This window comes from Phyllostomus hastatus, unplaced genomic scaffold (genome assembly GCF_019186645.2).
Source record: "Phyllostomus hastatus isolate PE091 unplaced genomic scaffold, TTU_PhHast_1.1 phas_contig_1162, whole genome shotgun sequence".
NCBI classification, from domain to species: domain Eukaryota; kingdom Metazoa; phylum Chordata; class Mammalia; order Chiroptera; family Phyllostomidae; genus Phyllostomus; species Phyllostomus hastatus.
The window spans coordinates 2,966,402-2,979,171 of record NW_025333537.1 but is presented as its reverse complement, the minus strand read 5'-3'; the positions used below and the strand labels follow the sequence as shown (position 1 = coordinate 2,979,171).

Here is a 12,770-nt window from a genome sequence, read left to right as displayed (position 1 = left end):
CCCTCTAGGTCAATCTGTGTTGTCACAAATGGTAAGATTTCATTCTTTTTTATGGCCAGGTCATATTCCATTGTATATATGTACCACAGATTTTAAAAATATATATATATAATCTTTATTATATTTTTTCATTACAACACAGATTTTTTTTAAAAATCCACTTGTCAGCCCTGGCTGGCGTAGCTCAGTGGATTGAGCGCGGGCTGGGAACCAAAGTGTCCCAGGTTCAATTCCCAGCCAGGGTACATTCCTGGGTTGCAGGCCATAACCCCCAGCAACCGCACATTAATGTTTCTCTCTCTCTCTCTCTCTCTCCCCCCACCTCCCTCCCTTCCCTCCCTAAAAATAAATAAATAAAATCTTTAAAAAAAATCCACTTGTCTACTAATGGGCACTTGGGTTGCTTCCATAGCTTGACTATTGAAAATAACCTTGCAATGAGCGTAAGTGTGCATATATTTTTTCAAATTAGTGTTTTGGGTTTCTTTAGATATATACGCAGAAGTGGAATTACTGAGTCATAAGGCAGTCCCTTTTTTAATTTTTAAAAAATATTTTTATTTATTTTTAGACAGAGGGGAAGGGAGGGAGAAAGAGAGGAAGAGAAACATCAATGTGTGGTTGCCTCTATCACAGCCTATACTGGGGACCTGGCCCACAGCCCAGGCACGTGCCCTGACTGGGAACTGAACTGGTGGCTGTTTGGTTTGCAGGCTGGCACTCAATCCACTGAGCCACACCAGCCAGGGCTATTTTTATTTTTTTTGAGGAACCTCCATACTGTTTTTGACAGTGGCTGCACCAATCCGCATTCTCTTCAGTAGTGCACAAGGGTTCCCTTTTCTCCACATCCTTGCCAACACTCTTGTTTGTTGATTTACTGATGATAGCCACTATGGCAGGTGTGAGATGATATCCCATTGTGGTTTTAATTTTCATTTCTCTAATGATTAGTGACGTTGAACACATTTTCATATATCTATTTGCCATTGTATGTCCTCCTTGGAGAAATGTCTATTCAAGTGCTTTGCCCATTTTAAATGGGATTGGGTTTAGGTTTTGGATTTTTGTGTGTGTGTTGAGTTATATGAGTTCTTTATAAATTTTGGATATTGACCTCTTATCAGATATATCATTGGTGAATATTTTCTTCCATTGAGTGGGTTGTCTTTTTAAAAAATATATTTTATTTATTTATTTTTAGAGTTGGGAAGGGAGGTAGAAAGAGAGAGAGAGAAACATCAAGGTGTGGTTACCTCTCATGTGGCCCCCACTGGGGACCCGGCCCACAGTCCAGGCATGTGCCCTGACTGGGAATCGAACCTGTAATATTTTGGTTCGCAGCCCGTGCTCAATCCACTGAGCCATGCCAGCCAGGGCAAGTGTGTTGTCTTTTCATTTTGTTGACAGTTTCCCTTGCTGTACAAAAACTTTTTAGTTTGATGTAATTCCATTTGTTTATTTTTGCTTTTGTTTCCCTTACTTGAGAAGATATATCAGAAAAAAAAAGTTACTAAGAGAAATATAAAAGAGATTTTACTTTCTTTGTTTTCTTCTAGGCATTTTATGGTGTGGAATCTTACATTTAAATGTTTATTCCATTTTGTGTTTATTCTTGTAAATGGTGTAAGAACGTGATTTTCATTTTTTTCATCTATCTGTCCAATTTTCCAAATGCCCTTTATTGAATAGACTGTCTTTGCCTCATGATATGTTCTTGCCTTCTTTGTGAATTATTAATTAAACATATAGACATGGGTTTCTTTCTGGGCTCTCTATTCTATTCCATTGATTTATTATGACTGTTTTTATGCTGGTACCATGCTGTTTTGATTACTATAACATTGTAATATAGTTTGAAATCAGGTAGTATGATATTTACAATTTTGTTCCTTTTCTTTTTTTTCTTGAGATCGCTGTGGCTATTCCAGGTCTTTTATGGTTCCATAAAAATTTTTGGATTATTTGATCTAGTCCTGTGAAATATGGCATTGGCATTTTAATAGGAATTGCATCGAATCTATAGATCACTTTGGGTAATATGGACATTTAAGCAATGATAATTCTTCTGTTTTTTGAGCATAGTATTTGCTCTATTTATTTGTATCTTCTTCAATTTTCTTTTCAGTGCCTTATAATTTTCCAAGTACAGATCTTTGACCTCCTTGGTCAAATGTACTCCTAGGTATTTTATTTTATTTTTGATACAATTGTAAATGGGATTGTTTTCTTAGCTTCCCTTTTCGCTAGTTCATTACTGGTGTGTACAAATGCAACTGATTTCTGGATATTTATTTTATATCCTGCTACTTTACTGAATTTATATATTAGTTCTAGGGGTTTTTGGTGGAATCTTTAGGGTTCTTCATACAATGTCACATCATCTGCCAGACAGAACAGGCTTTAATTTCCAGTCACCCTTTTACAGACTGCTAACCTCTCTGACTCTCCCATCCTTTGTCCATAAACGGGTTTAATAATAACACCATGCCCCACTGGTTGTCATGCGAATTAAGCATAGGCACATTGAACGGAGAAAGCACTTGGTAAATGCAAGCATTATTCATTTACTAATTATCTATTGAATGTCTTCTAGGTGCCAGACATTGTGTTAAGAAGACAAAATAAGATGGGTTGCTGCCCCAGGAGACCCCTAGAGCAGTGGAAGAGACAGACAAGGGACTCCGAGAGCAATGCGCGCCAGGCGGAAAAAAGGGCATGGGAACCTCGTAGAAAGCTGGGCAGAAGAGTTTGTTTGTTTTTTTTTAATTATTTATCAATTTGAGAGAGAGGAGGGGGGAGAGAGAGAGAGAGAGAGAGAGAGAGAGAGAGAGAGATTTGTTGTTCTGCTTATTTATGCATTCATTGGTTGCTTCTTGTATATGCCCTGACCAGGGATCTCAGGCCAGCGCAGGCACAAGTGACCTCTCCCTTGTCACAGCCCCTGAGCTCTGGTCCAGCTGAGCCACAGTCGCCCTCTGCCTGCTGGAGGCAGCAGCGCTCACCTGCTGTGAGCTGCCAGGGGCAGAGCCTACCCCCGTGAGGCAGATGCTGGTGGAGCCCCGCCCAAACCCTCCTGGCACAGGCGGGCAACTTCCTCCTGCTGGTGGGACAAGTGAGAAACTGTCCTACAGCCCCACCCCCAGGCTCCCAGAGGACACCTGCCCATCAGCACCCGTATTCGGTGTACCACCACCCAAATAAACCACTTCCCCTGGCCCCCTTGACTCAGGCTCTGCTTTTCGGAAAGCCCAACCCAAGACACCCTTGTTCCTAGAATCACTGGCTAAGAAGGGGTGGACTTGCTCAGAACGCCCATTCTCCCCTCGGGTGCCCCGACACAATGAAGAGACACGCCCTGTGGGGTCAATGGACACAGCCTTTCCCTCTCCCATGACTGAGGGCTGGTCAGACGGCCACTGGCCAGAAGGAGTGTGGATTGTTTGGGGTATGGGTTGTAACTCTCTCCTCATCTCCTTTCGGGAGTGGTTTCTTGTCCTGTGACTGCTTCTTGACCCTTTTACACAGTGAGATAACGTAGTTTAGAGTCACAGGTAGGACACGTGCCTCCTTTGTCTGGGACCCATGATAATGAGCCTCAGACTGGAAGAGGCGTGGTCTCTGCTGCACTGACATGTGGTCATTGGTGCATTCCCTTTAATGTGAGTAATAAATGGCATGTGCACACCCGCTAGTCCACCGGGTCATTTTTTTGGGGGGGAATGTCACAAGCACTTAAGCAGCTCCACAGTTTGGGTTTGGGGCTGCTGTGCTACCCACCCCATTGTGAAATGGGTCTGCAACACACTGACCACCAAGTCAATGGGAGGTCCCAGTGTCTCTTCCCAGCTGCAGGCTGTGCCCTCCTGACTTGAGAAGTTTTTCTCTCTAGTGAAATTCGAGGACTATTCTGAGACTTGCAGTTGCCCACTGACTATGTTACCTCTCTTCCCCAAGTCCAGTTCCACATGCCGCCGGCATCTCTCGCTGAAGTCGGAAATCAGCATCATCCTAGCAGCCCTCTCTGCCCAGTCCAACAGGTGGCCAAGCTTGTGAACACGAACCCCCAAAGCTCTTACACTCACCCCCTTCTCCCCATCCCCACTGCCACCACCATCAGGGCACCCTTGTTGTCCACACAAGGACAGCAGTGGTGTCCCACACGGGTCTCCCTGCCCCTGGTCTTGCCTCTGCATCTTACTCTCCACATCGCAGCTAAAATGCCATTTCAAAGATTCAGATCTGATACGCCATTCTCTTGCTTCTGAAACCAAACCCCGTGTCCTGGCATTCAGCGCTGGTCAGAACCTCGCCCCTCCCCAATTCCCTTAAAAAAAAATATGCCTTTGCTGAGGTCCAAAGCATACCAAACACTAAAGTCCCCTTAAAGTCCTGGTGATTGTCCTCATTTACAGCTGAAATCCTTCTTCAAATGGGTGCTGCCATCCTTATTTGGATTTAAGAATCCCGAAAGAGCAAAATACATTCCTGGGAGCGAACTATGTTTGTTATTTTCATGTTCTGATCCTCCTCTAGAGAGATGTTTCATTTGTGCTTGGGTAAACTGCACCCCCCTTCTGTCCTCACTCCATTGTCCAGGGCTTCAGTGTGCTGATAAAAGCAGGCCCATCTTCCACTGCAAACTGGAACCAAACACGACATCAGTTTCCAGAGATCAACATGCAATGTTGAGATGCAATGTAAAATATAATAATGTGCCCTGGCTGGTGTGGCTCAGTGGATTGAGCACGGGCCTGTGAACCAGAGAGTTGCTGGTTCAATTCCCAGTCTAAGGCACATGCCTGGGTTGTTGGTCAGGTCCCTGGTCGGGGGTGTGTGAGAGGTGACCACACATTGATGTTTCTCTCCCTCTCTTTCTCCTTCCCTTCCCTTCTCTCTAAAAATAAATAAATACAATCTTAAAAAAAATAAAATCTTTAAAAATAAAAAATAAAACGTAATAATGTCAGTATTCCTTATGTATTTACACAACTGTAACATAGAATAACTTTTCGTAAGAACAGTTATTGTACAACTCTAAAGGGTTGGTGGCAGGGTGGTGAAGGCATGACAGAGCAGTCACTGCGTCCTGGCCTCTGTGCTCTCTGCCACCCTCCCTCCAGCAGTCTCAGTGGTTTAGTGACTGCACTCAGTGTGACGCAAAATCAGAGCAGCAGCTCCCCACCCAACCAGCTCAGTCCCTCTCCAGACTGAGGTCTTGGTCATTTAACAAAGTGCCAGGAGTTCACTGTGGACATGAATGTTGCATAGCAGATGCTGGTTCTAAGGGAGACCTTTCAACAACACTCCAGCCCAGAAGGACTAGAGAACCTAAGTGGTTGGGAGCAAAGATATACACAAAAATGCCACCAAAACAAGTGACCTGCCACCTTGACCTCTGTTGTCACAGTTCAGCTCTTGTGTTCATTTGATCATTGTGTGTTTTAAGTTTCCTTTAAAATTTCAGCAGAAGGAAACTATTAGTGCAATCAGTGAAATGGGAAGATGGAGAATTCCCATTAACTTGGGTATGTGATGATACAAACACCACAAAAATCCTGAATCAGCAATGGAACGAAGGGCCAAGTGCCTGGAGAGTAACTACACACAGCACATTCTCTTTAAACAATTGCTTATTCTCCTCTCCCCTCCCCTCCCCTCCCCTCCTCTCCCCTCTCCTCTCCTTTCCTTTTCCTTCCTTCCTTCCTTCCTTCCTTCCTTCCTTTCTCTTTCTTTTCTTCCTTCCTTCCTTCCTTCCTTCCTTCCTTCCTTCCTTCCTTCCTTTCTTTCTTTCTTTCTTTCTTTCTTTCTTTCTTTCTTTCTTTCTTTCTTTCTTTCTCTCTTTCCCATTTCTTTTTTTGTTAGGCATTTAGGCTGCTTCCTTTTTTAAAAAATATATTTTGCTGATTATGCTATTACAGTCATCCCATTTCCCCTCTTTTATTCCCCTCTGCCCTGAACATGCCCTCCCACCTGCATTCCTCCCCTTTAGTTCAAGTCCATGGGTTGTACATATAAGTTCTTTGGCTTCTACATTTCCCATGCTATTCTTAACCTCCCCCTGTCTGTTTTCTAACTACCATTTATGCTGCTTATTCTCTGTACCTTTTCCTCCTCTCTCCCCTTCCCACTCCCCCACAGGTACCCCTCCACGTGATCTCCATTTCTGTGGTTCTGTTCCTGTTCTAGTTGTTTACTTAGTTGTTTTGTTTTTTGTTTTTGCTTTTTAGGTTCAGTTGTTAATAGCTGTGAGTTTGCTGTCATTTTACCATTCGTATTTTTTATCTTCTTTTTCTTAGATAAATCCCTTTAACATTTCATATAATAAGGCCTGGGTGATGATGAACTCGTTTAACTTGACCTTGTCTGGGAAGCACTTTATCTGCCCTTCCATTCTAAATGAAAGCTTTGCCGGATAGAGCAATCTTGGATGTAGGTCCTTGCCCTTCATGACTTGGAATACTTCTTTCCAGCCCCTTCTTGCCTGCAAGATTTCTTTTGAGAAATCAGCTGATAGACTCATGGGAACTCCTTTGTAGGTAACTGTCTCCTTTTTTCTTGCTGCTTTTAAGATTCTCTCCTTATCTTTAATCTTGGGTAATGTAATTATGATCTGCCTTGGTGTGTTTCTGCTTGGGTCCAACTTCTTTGGGACCCTCTGACTTTCCTGGACTTCCTGGAAGTCTATTTCCTTTGCCAGATTGGGGAAGCTCTCTTTCATTGTTTTTTCAAATAAATTTTCAATATCTTGCTGTTCCTCTCCTCCTTCTGGCACCCCTGTAATTCGGATGTTGGAATGTTTAAAGATGTCCTGGAGGTTCCTAAGCCTCTCCTAATTTTTTGAATTCTTGTTTCTTCTTTCTTTTCTGTTTGGTTGTTTCTTTCTTCCTTCTGCTCTGAACTATTGATTTGAGTCCCAGTTTCCTTCCTTTCACTCATGGTTCCCTGTACATTTTCCTTTATTTCACTTAGCATAGCCTTCATTTTTTCCCCTAATTTGCAATCGTATTCAACCAATTCTGTGAGCTTCCTGGTTACCAGTGTTTTGAACTGTGCATCTGATAGGTTGGCTATTTCTTGGTCACTTAATTGTATTTTTTCTGGAGCTTTGATCTGTTCTTTCATTTGAGCCATTTTTTTTTTTTTGGTCTCTGTACCTGTTACATGGTAAGGGGTGGAACCTAGGTGTTCACCAGGGCGGGGCAACACACGTAGCTGTGTTGTGACGCTGTAGGTGGGAATGGGGTCCAGGAGGGAATGGTGATGCTTGTTTGGCTCCCTGCCAGCTTTCAGTCACTTCCCCTGCTCCCCACAAACAAATTGGGCCCTTCTGGTGCTCCAGAAGGAGCACCTTCCCAGAGGGTGGGTTCATGTATGTTCTAGGACCCTATGGGTCTCATCAACAAACTCTCCTGTGAAGCTGGCAGTTTCTCCCACTGCCGCCTCAACCTGCACAGATGATTCCAATCAGAGGTTTGAGACTTTATTTCCCAGTGCTGAAACTCTCGGTTGCGCGGTCTGACTTGTTCCACAGTTGTTCTCCCAGCTTATCTGCATGCCAATGTGGGACTGCCGGGTCCACCAGCCATTGTCTTGCTGAGAGTCCTCTCTGTCCGGCTGCCCGTCTCCACCCCTCCTACCAGGTCCGGGTGAGTGTTTCTTCTTTAACTCCTTAGTTGTTAGACTTCCATACAGTTCGATTTTCTGGCAGTTCTGGTTATTTTTTGTTTTTAAATTTTTGGTTGTGTGAGGAGGCACAGTGTGTCTACCTATGCCTCCATCTTGGCCGGAAGTCCTGTTGTTTTTAAAGATTTATTTATTTTTAGAGAGAGGGGAAGGGAGGGAGAAAGAGAGAGAGAAACATTGATATGTGGTTGCCTCTCACATGGCCCCCACTGGGGACCTGGCCTGAAACCCAGGCATGTGCCCTGACTGGGAATCAAACTGACAACCCTTTGGTTCACAGCCCGCATTCAATCCACTGAGCTACACCAGCCAGGGCTCCTTTTGTTTCTTTTGCTCATACTTTTAGTGAAGAGAATTTGACATAAATAGTTAAATATGGGCAGCAGAAGAAAGAAGAGATAAAGCTAGGCATTTCGGTAATCCACAAACTATTAGAGTACATGATTTTGAGGGCCAAACCCACTTTTCTAAGACACTGTTTTTCAGAAAAATATTAATAGCTAATATCTCAATCACTTGCAATATATGATATCAGTTACATGCATGAGCTCATTCAGTCCTCTAACAACTTCAAAGTCAAATCTCTTTTGGTCATCTCCCTTTTATAGATATCTTCATGCGCTGAGGCTTAGAAAGGTGATTTGGTGGCCACCAGGACGGACTGTGAGCCTGTCACTATATTACCTTTATCAACTTTTAATGACACAAGGAACCCATTATTAGGATGGACTGATTGACTTGTCATGAAACATCTCTAAGATTAGTTAATGATTCAGGTGCCTGATCTTGTTTAGACAGAAGCTTTCTCCTTCCTCATCTCAGGTGGAGGTTCACTGCATGCCCTGCTTTCTACCAGTTACCAGGGCAGGTCACTACAAAGGAAATCTACCAGCCTAAGGGGACTACACCTGCCTCCCTGATGCCTAAACTTAGCATCCTGTTGTCACTATTATTTCTCTTGAAAGCATCTATGAAGATTTTGAACTACATCATTCTCTGTGATGGATTGTTAAATATCTGTCTTCCTAAGTAGACTGGAAATTATACGAAAGCAGCGGAGTTGATAGGCACTTTTTTTTCCCCGTAAATGAAGACATTGCTCTTTGGGATTGTGTGAGTTTGGGTATAACCATCTGGTGTTGTCAGAGTGCTTTTCTATCTCTTTTTTTTTGCATCGCACACTCATTGAGAGGTAGATATCAACATAACTACAAATTAAGCCTTAACAAGGAGGCGAGGCAATATGTGGGATGGGGAAACCTAGGCATTTGGAACTATTACCTGGTCAAATTCTAGTGTTCAGGTCCAACACTTCACTAAGCTAAATTTCCTCGTTTATTCACACACACTGAACATAATGTGCTACTCTTCTAGGCTCTGGGACAAAGCAGGGAGCAAGAACAAAATGTGTAAGTTAAATGGTATTGAATGAAGAGGGAAATGAAGGAGGGAGAGAGGGGAGAGAGTACAGAGAGGGGGAGGGTTGCAATTTTAGAAAAGGAGGTCCCGGCGAAGGTAGCATTTGTAAAATGGGAATACAGTGTCTATTTCAGAGGCTTGTAGAGAAGATTTAATATCAAAACGCACGTATTCGTAAAAAATCTTCGATAGATCCAACAGGTACCTAAGAGACCTCTAAGAAAAGCGGCCTGGGGCCCAGGGGAGGGAGGAACGTTGGGTGTAGCGGAAAGGTGACAGATGTGGACAATACTCTGAACAGAACAGATATCCCCCTAAAAGTGCGAGGGGACGATAACTTGGAGGCTGCAAGAGTTCGGGCACCACAGTTACCCTGGCAACGGTGCTCACGCCGCCAGCGGAGGAGGTGACGGAAGGCGGTACGCCGTTGGAGACAGGGGTGGGGCTTCCGGCGGAAGTGGACTCTCGCTGCTACCAGTCCAGGAAGATGCTGTGTGTATTGTGTTGGGGGCTGTGCTTTGGCCTGTGCAGCCTCCTGGTGGGGCAGGTGGAGGCCCCGAGCCCAGTGGAGCCGCCGGAGCAGAGCCGGCCGTACGCGGTGCTGCGTGGGCAGAACCTGGGTGAGCGGCCACGGGCTGACAGGCAGCTGGATCGGGCCTGCGCTTCCGCCTCTTGGGGCCGCGGGAGCGTGGCGCGCGCAGGGCGGGCGGTAGGGGATGAATGAGGGCTGCAGATGCAGGTGCGACCTTCTCCGAAGGCTTGGGGAGGAAGGCCGGAGCTTCACCGCTCTGTGCAAGCCCTAGTGCACACTAGGCACTCGGTATTGCTGCTTGCATGAATGACCTGCGAGTCCGGAGACCAGGGTCTCAATTTGGGTCCTCTCCTCTCTGGCTGTGTGGGCCCAGGCGAGACCACAAGGGCGCATAATGTAGTATATACCTCACCCCCATCTTCTTTCCTAATGGGGGTAATAATCAGTAATAATGGTAATTGACATTTGTTGCTTATTTCCTGTGTACCGTGTTTTATGCCTAAACGCTTTGTACACGTGATTTCATTTAAGCCTCACGGTAAATAAGGAAGCGATGGTTTTCAGCTGTGTTTTACAGATGCGAAAAATGAAACTCAGGGAGTTTAAGTTATTAGCCCAAGATTACACAGCGAGAAAGTGGTGGCAGCCAGTACTAGAACCTAGGTTTTGTTTGGGAGTATCTGCCACACACGTACATCCATATATACATACATACAGGCGTACATGGCTACAGAAGGGACCCTGGAGCTTAGAGCTTGGCAGACTTCAAAATAACTGCATCTTGTTTGGCTGAAGTCCTTCCTTTCCACTGTACCTCATTGGTATATCTGCATATCTACAAAGTCGCCACGTGATACCATTTCTGGGTTGTCTGGACTCTACATGAACTTCTTGTCTGCTGTGTGTTGTCCACTTACTGTGTACCTAGTGCTCGGCTAAGTGGTTTCCACACTATCCTGCTTTGTCCTTCAGAACAGGGTTTGCCAGTCTGGGTACTACTGACACGTTGGACCAGATGGTTCATTGTTGGGGCGGGGAGAGGAGACACGCTGGCCTGCCCATTGTACACATTTAGCCGCATCCCCAGCTTTTACCCACTAGATGCCGGTAGCACACCCCACTCCCAGTCCAGGGAGTCAGAATGATCCCTTGACATTACCGAATGTGCACTGGGGTTAAAATCCCCCTGGTGGAGAATCACCGTTGTAGAATCGTACTATTCAAAGGGGGATCTGCATACCAGTGGGCACCTGCAAACTGCTGGTTATCCGAGAGACTACCCCAGATGCTTCCTCCACCATCATACCTACTGTGGCCACCCCTCCCCCCGTCGCTGTCACTTTACAGTTTTCTTCACCACGGCTCTTTGGGCTGCGTGAAGCGCTCTTACTTGTTTATGTTCTCCACCCCAAATTCATGGAGACTAACAGAGAAAAGGTCTTTTGTGGCGGTTCCCCCCGCACGTGGCACTGAGTGGCATTTGTATGTCATCACCGGTGAACGGATGACTTACAGAACCTGGAGCTGCCATGAGGAGGTAATCTGTATTCCTTTTGCAGTGTTGATGGGAACCGTTTTCAGCATCCTGCTGGTGACTATGATCCTTATGGCATTTTGTGTCTACAAGCCCATTCGGCGTCGATGACAGCTGAGCAAGCAAGTTCTTCAAGTGTTTGGGAACAGAATCAGTTGTGTTGCACACGGGTCACTGGAGAAGTCGGAATTTGAACTTCCCTGCTTGGAAATGACCTTTGGTCTGGACAGTTGGTAAATGCTAAATGATTTAGAAAAAACATCTAGCAGTTATTTTTTCCTAACACTGTAATGCAAATAATTGGCCACTGAGTCTGCTTCTCAATGTTTCTTTTTATATGTGGCTACAATTGTTAAAAGTAAGACCTAAAGCTCAGTGTAAAGATGGAGTCCTTACGAGAAAAAAAACACAGCAACCTTGTGACAGAAAAACCACATTGGAAAGGACTAATCATTAATATTTGAAAATGTTAAGAGGAAGGAATAATATGTAAACAGGCATTCCCAACTTAAGAACCATTTGGTGGCCAATGGGTTAAGAATCACAAATGTTTTTAATTATGCTGGGTTGGCCTCAAGTACTCCGGTTGCAAAGCACTCAGTGTCAGCTGGGGGAACTTAGGCCCTTGCTCTTCATGTAGCATCGAGCTCTGCACTCAGATGCCCCCACTGAAGTCAAGGTCAAAACAGGTAGGCCTGTGATCGTGTGTACCCTTGGGCTGGAAGGCCCTGGGCCCTGGGGTTGGACTGAGAATGTTTCTAGTTAGTTGGCGCTCCGAGAAAGGACAGCTTCCTGCCCAAACGTACGGATCTCCTTTGTGTTGCACTTAAATCTTTCCAGCCCTTGGCCTAAAACTTATGGCAGCTCTTTGGATTTGGAATAGACTCAGCGGGAACTCCTTCTTTTCAGCCCCGAGTGGGGAGACTCATCCCGCAGAAGTGCCTGTTCACTGTACCAGGCACAGTGGCGGGTGGGTATGTGTTTACACAAATTTAATTTCACCTTTGAAAATGCTGCTGGTTGTTTGCACTGTTGGTGAACTGGATTTCCCCCCTCTGTTGAAATGATACTTTCAGACTTACAAGGCGGTTATCAGTATTTATTTTATTTTAAAGGTGCTAGGTTTAATTTTGTTATTAATTTGAAATGCTTACCTTGTGCTCCATTCAGGCACAGCACTGATTGTTTTTCTGTAACAACCCGCACTTAATGTGAAATAATTGATGTGGAATCTTGCAACTCTTTGACTTAAGGCCTTTGTTTGTAACCCTAACATTGAGCCATTCAAATGTGAACTGTTGTGTGCTTTGCAGCAAATGCCAATTAAAATTAAAGTAAAATCTTATATTCTGTTGTACTCATAATTACCTTCCAAGCGTTTAAAATGCAAGTGTGTTTGAGTCTAATTTACTCTCCTAAGGAAGCACTGTGAGGTGGAATTTTAAATTCATATGTGGAATAGTACAGTTTCCCCAAGGCGAGGTATTAGTTCAGAAAACTGAGCCAGCATTAAGCCTTTCATGCTGGGCCAGGGAATCAGAAAACCTGGATTCTCGTCCTAGCTCCAGCTACAAACAGGCTTATTAACTTCTCCAGAGC

At 44.6% G+C, this 12,770-nt stretch overlaps 1 protein-coding gene across 1 annotated transcript; it reads left to right on the top strand.

Moving 5' to 3' along the window:
• Positions 1-9,568: 9,568 nt before the first annotated feature.
• Positions 9,569-12,516, top strand: CUNH12orf76 (chromosome unknown C12orf76 homolog). The gene is made up of 2 exons (XM_045843531.1): positions 9,569-9,725; positions 11,197-12,516. Exons 1-2 carry the CDS (start codon positions 9,593-9,595, stop codon positions 11,280-11,282), a joined length of 219 nt encoding a protein of 72 aa, XP_045699487.1. The 5' UTR covers positions 9,569-9,592; the 3' UTR covers positions 11,283-12,516.
• The last annotated feature ends 254 nt before the right edge of the window (positions 12,517-12,770 follow it).

Excerpts from the sequence above, each read along its gene's own strand:
- CUNH12orf76 (XM_045843531.1), top strand. The coding sequence starts at position 9,593 with ATGCTGTGTGTATTGTGTTGGGGGCTGTGCTTTGGCCTGTGCAGCCTC. Across the intron at positions 9,726-11,196 it reads GCTGCGTGGGCAGAACCTGG|TGTTGATGGGAACCGTTTTC; the intron begins GTGAGCGGCCAC and ends TTCCTTTTGCAG.